A 4,261-nucleotide genomic window follows, 5' to 3' on the forward strand; every position below is an offset into this window, starting at 1 on the left:
TATCTGCAATTTCTTCCTTAATATTAATTAACACCGACGAGTATAGCCCGTTCACATTATTTCTTCTTAGAGACCGATCACTTGGAACATTAAGTTTGCAATATTTTTTTAGAAACGAACTAAAATTTACATTTGCTAATTTTGAAAGCGGTATGTTTGCAGACACTAATGCGCGACACAAGTCTTCATTAAAAGTTTCTTGCTCATCTAATTTTTTTGAAGTAGATTGGAAACATTTAGCCATTGAAGTTTGATGTTTTCCTCCTATTTTTCCTTTTTTTTTGCAATGTGTGAAGCAGTTCTCACATGTTGGTCTATCTGAAATTTCTTCTCACATGCTATCTATAAATAAAAATAAAAACCTTTATTTTAACCCAACCTTTAAAATATAAAAATATACAAGGTGTTTTTGGTTAATCAAATAACTGGTTTGGAAAAAAAAACACTCGCTAAGTGTTTTAAATGCAGTATTAATCCACAAATTAGTTTTTGTTACTAACCATTAGTACATCATATAACTTATTTTAAAATTCAACAAAAGTTTTTTTTTTTTGTTAATTCAATTACAATAAAAATAATTGTGTTTTAGAATAGCTGATTTCATAAAAAAAAGTAAAGGTGAAAAATTTTTCTAAATACACACCATTGTATTGTACCATGGACAATTTTTTCTCACTAAAGGAAGCTATTTTTCATTTAAAAACAACCTACGAGTACTAAATTTCAAGTAAATACGTTTATTGGTTTTAAAGTTATTGTTGTTATTAACTAAAAGAATTTAATTTTTTTTAATTTTAACACCCTGTATCTCGAAAAGTAAATAAGTTTGACCCCTCATTAACTATATCGTTTTGTTCAATTTTTCGAGAAGTATCTACAGTCAAACGTTGTAAGTGTCATTTGGAAGCAACCTGTATGTATGAAATATTAGATATTTAATAGAAAATATTAGATACTTACAATTTTGCCACAGACTGAACAGTAGATTTTTCCCATATCCATAGACAGCTCTTTATAAGGTTTAATCCAAGTTGAAGCACTGGTTGTTTTAGGCATTATAAAATCACAATCTTCCTTTTTGTTACGCATAACGAGTGTTTACGCTTTGAATATCAAAACAAAAATGATTTACAAATCTGAGCATCAAATTAGAAATGTTTAGGTACCTAATTCAATAAACTGGGAGATTTTGGAAAATCCCTAAATTAGGAACAAAACTATTAGCCGTTTACCTGCTGTTAAGATACAATAAATTGTAGATAGATTTGGGGATTAGATCATAAAATGCAAATGAGCGAACCCTTAGCGATTATCCAATAACTGAACGCCTCAGTGACATAGACTTTCTAAGAATGTTGAGGGCTACTTAAATTGATCTTTGAAATTGTAAATGTTTTGTACCTGTAGAGATTACGTACTTAGATCATTTCTTGATTAAAATGACTACAAAATTTTATACAAGAATTGAAATAAATTGGTATGTTTAAAAATTTTCAAATACAGTATAAAAATCTGAACTTTTATGCACTTTATGCAAACTTTTATACAAATGCCAAAATATGAAATATTTGCATAAAATATGCACAATATGCAAAATATGCAATATGCATATTTGCCGAAGTCTAGTGATCAGTGTAACGTCCGATTAACAGTCGAACACTTTTTAACAATTTGTAGTAAATATGACCAAGAAAGACAGTGCTACAAGATCCCAAACGCTCTACCACAGGCTCTAGGTCAAAACTGTTCCTGTGACAATATAGTGAATTATCTCAGATCCATAAACATTTTGTATAATCTGTACGTGTTTAACTTTGTTATTATTTATATTTTGTTCCGTCGCTAATAACCTTTTGGTGGATGCGACATCTTTTTCTAATAAAAAAAAAGTAATTACTAAGAAATAGGTCTGCAGTGCGAAAAAATTATCGATCCAACGCAATTAAAGATACACAAGAAAATTAGCTTAACAATTATGGTAGAGTTAAGGTGGTGCGTTAATTTTGGAGAGTATAAAATTACGTAATGCTTTGAAAATACTTTTTTTTTATAATAGAGATATTGTGATGATATTTTTACGAAAATGTAGAGAAAGAATAAAGCGATCTCAAGATATTAATAAAAATTTAGCGTTTGTTTCTAAAACATTCTACAGGGTGTTGCAAAATTAGATGAAAAAACACAATTTTATTTTTACACTCTGTGTATAGGTAAAATTTTGACATTTAAAAAGAAAAATTAATATATTCATTAATTAGAAATACACCTACAATGTGAAAAATAAATCTTCAAAATTAAATTAAGGGGTCAGAAGAAATATAGTTTTAAAATCATGGTTCATTTTAGGTGTTGCGTTCATTTTGGAGAGTAGTATATACAGGGTGGTCCTTAAGTAATTGTACAAAAAGAAATAGTAGATTCTACACTTTAAAATATAACGATTTCAGCCAAATTGCTTTAATAAAATGTTGATATTAAGAAAGATACAGGGTGTTAAAGTGCAAATTAAAAATTTTATTTTTCGCTATAACTTTCATGTTTGTAAACATTTATATATAAAAATGTACAGCTATGTACTTTTAAATATGTGAAATTATAATTTGATGCACACTTTGATGTAAGTGATAGAGGGCACCACATATGCCACATATGTGGTATAAATTTGCACTTAACTTTTTTGCTTTTTAAGTTACCTATATTTGGGATAAAAAATATTACAGATACATTATTTTAAGAAAAAAAGGTATACCTGTTAATAACTTCAAAACTCAACAGTTTTCGAGATAGTCGCATTTTACCAATCAGCTGCATAATTCTGATTTAAGGCAATTACTCAAGGCATCGAAGAAAAAATAGACAAAAACATTTACTTCTGAATTTTGGTATAAAATACCTTTAACTAAAGTTAATAGTTAACGAAATATTAAATAAAATAAATATATCAGCAGGATAATTAATAATAGGATTTGACAAAATAACAGAATAATAGGATTTTACATCAAACATTTTACTTTTCATGTTAAATTAAAGTCATAATCAAAACATTTTGTTTACAAACCAAATTAAGAAATAGTTAAACTAAATAACATAATTTTTGTCAAAGTAAGTGTTCAATATGTCCACCATTTTCTTTAATTAATTTGTCAATATATTCCTTAAAAGATCGTTTCATATTAAATAGCATCATTGGTTTTAAAGAAACTGCTGCAGTATTTATTTCTTCCCATAGTTGGTTGCGAATGTTTATGGAATTCTTATTCACGTTGTTTTAATGCGTCCCATATACCAAAATTAAGCGGATTAAATTCTGGGCTACGTGGTGGCTATAATGTATAATGGATGAATATATTCTTTTGAATACATATCCAAATCTTATGGTATATTATGGAACTACATTTTATTTGTCGCAGAGGTTTAAAAATTGGTTTGCGTTTTATTCACTTTGTAGTGAACAATATGAATAGACAAGTGATATCTGAGTTCAACAGAGCTAGAATCGTTACTTTGATTGAGGAAGGCCACACACAACTCGACGTTGCTGTCCGGGTTGGAGTTAATCAGAGTGATGTGTCTTGGATTGTGAAAAAATATCGAGAGACGAATCCTCTTAGCGATCGTCGAAAAAGCGGAAGACTCAGAAGTACTACCAATGTCCAAGAACGCTTTTTAACGTTAACTGCCTGGAGAAACCCCACTATGACTGCCCCAGCTATTAGAATAGAGCTCCAGCAGGCTCATAATATTGTTATTTGCGATCAGACTATTAGAAACAGGTTACATTTGACGAATTTATTTACAAGAAGACCATTGTTTGTATCAAAGCTTACGTTAGAGCAGAAAAGGACTTGACTGGAATAGGCCAATGAACATTTACAATGGCATGACAACAGATGGGGAAACGTGTTATTTTCTGATGAAACCAAAATAAGCCTTTTGTCGGATAATCGCCGAATTAGGATTTGGAGAAACCCAAATCGACAGGATAGACTTAACCAAGCTGTCCAAAGAGTCCCATATCAAGGTGGCTCCATAATGTTTTGGGGCGGCATCATGCTAAATAATAAAACTCCTTTAATTCCTATTGTTGGTAACATGAATAGACAAATTTATATTGATACTATTCTTAGGCCTGTTGTACGCTTGTAGCGAGGAGCTGTTGGTCCAGAATTTATTTTTATGGACGACAATGCGCCTCACCATCGTATGAGACATGTGGCAGATTTTTTAGAGACAATATATCGTCAGATTACAATGGCCACCT

At 30.0% G+C, this 4,261-nt stretch overlaps 1 protein-coding gene across 1 annotated transcript; it reads left to right on the forward strand.

Annotated features, from left to right (window-relative positions):
* Positions 1-3,456: 3,456 nt before the first annotated feature.
* On the forward strand, positions 3,457-3,849 carry LOC140433889 (uncharacterized). Its single transcript, XM_072521863.1, has one exon. It carries the CDS (start codon positions 3,457-3,459, stop codon positions 3,847-3,849), a length of 393 nt encoding a protein of 130 aa, XP_072377964.1.
* The last annotated feature ends 412 nt before the right edge of the window (positions 3,850-4,261 follow it).

This window comes from Diabrotica undecimpunctata, chromosome 2 (assembly GCF_040954645.1).
Source record: "Diabrotica undecimpunctata isolate CICGRU chromosome 2, icDiaUnde3, whole genome shotgun sequence".
In the NCBI taxonomy this organism is placed as follows: domain Eukaryota; kingdom Metazoa; phylum Arthropoda; class Insecta; order Coleoptera; family Chrysomelidae; genus Diabrotica; species Diabrotica undecimpunctata.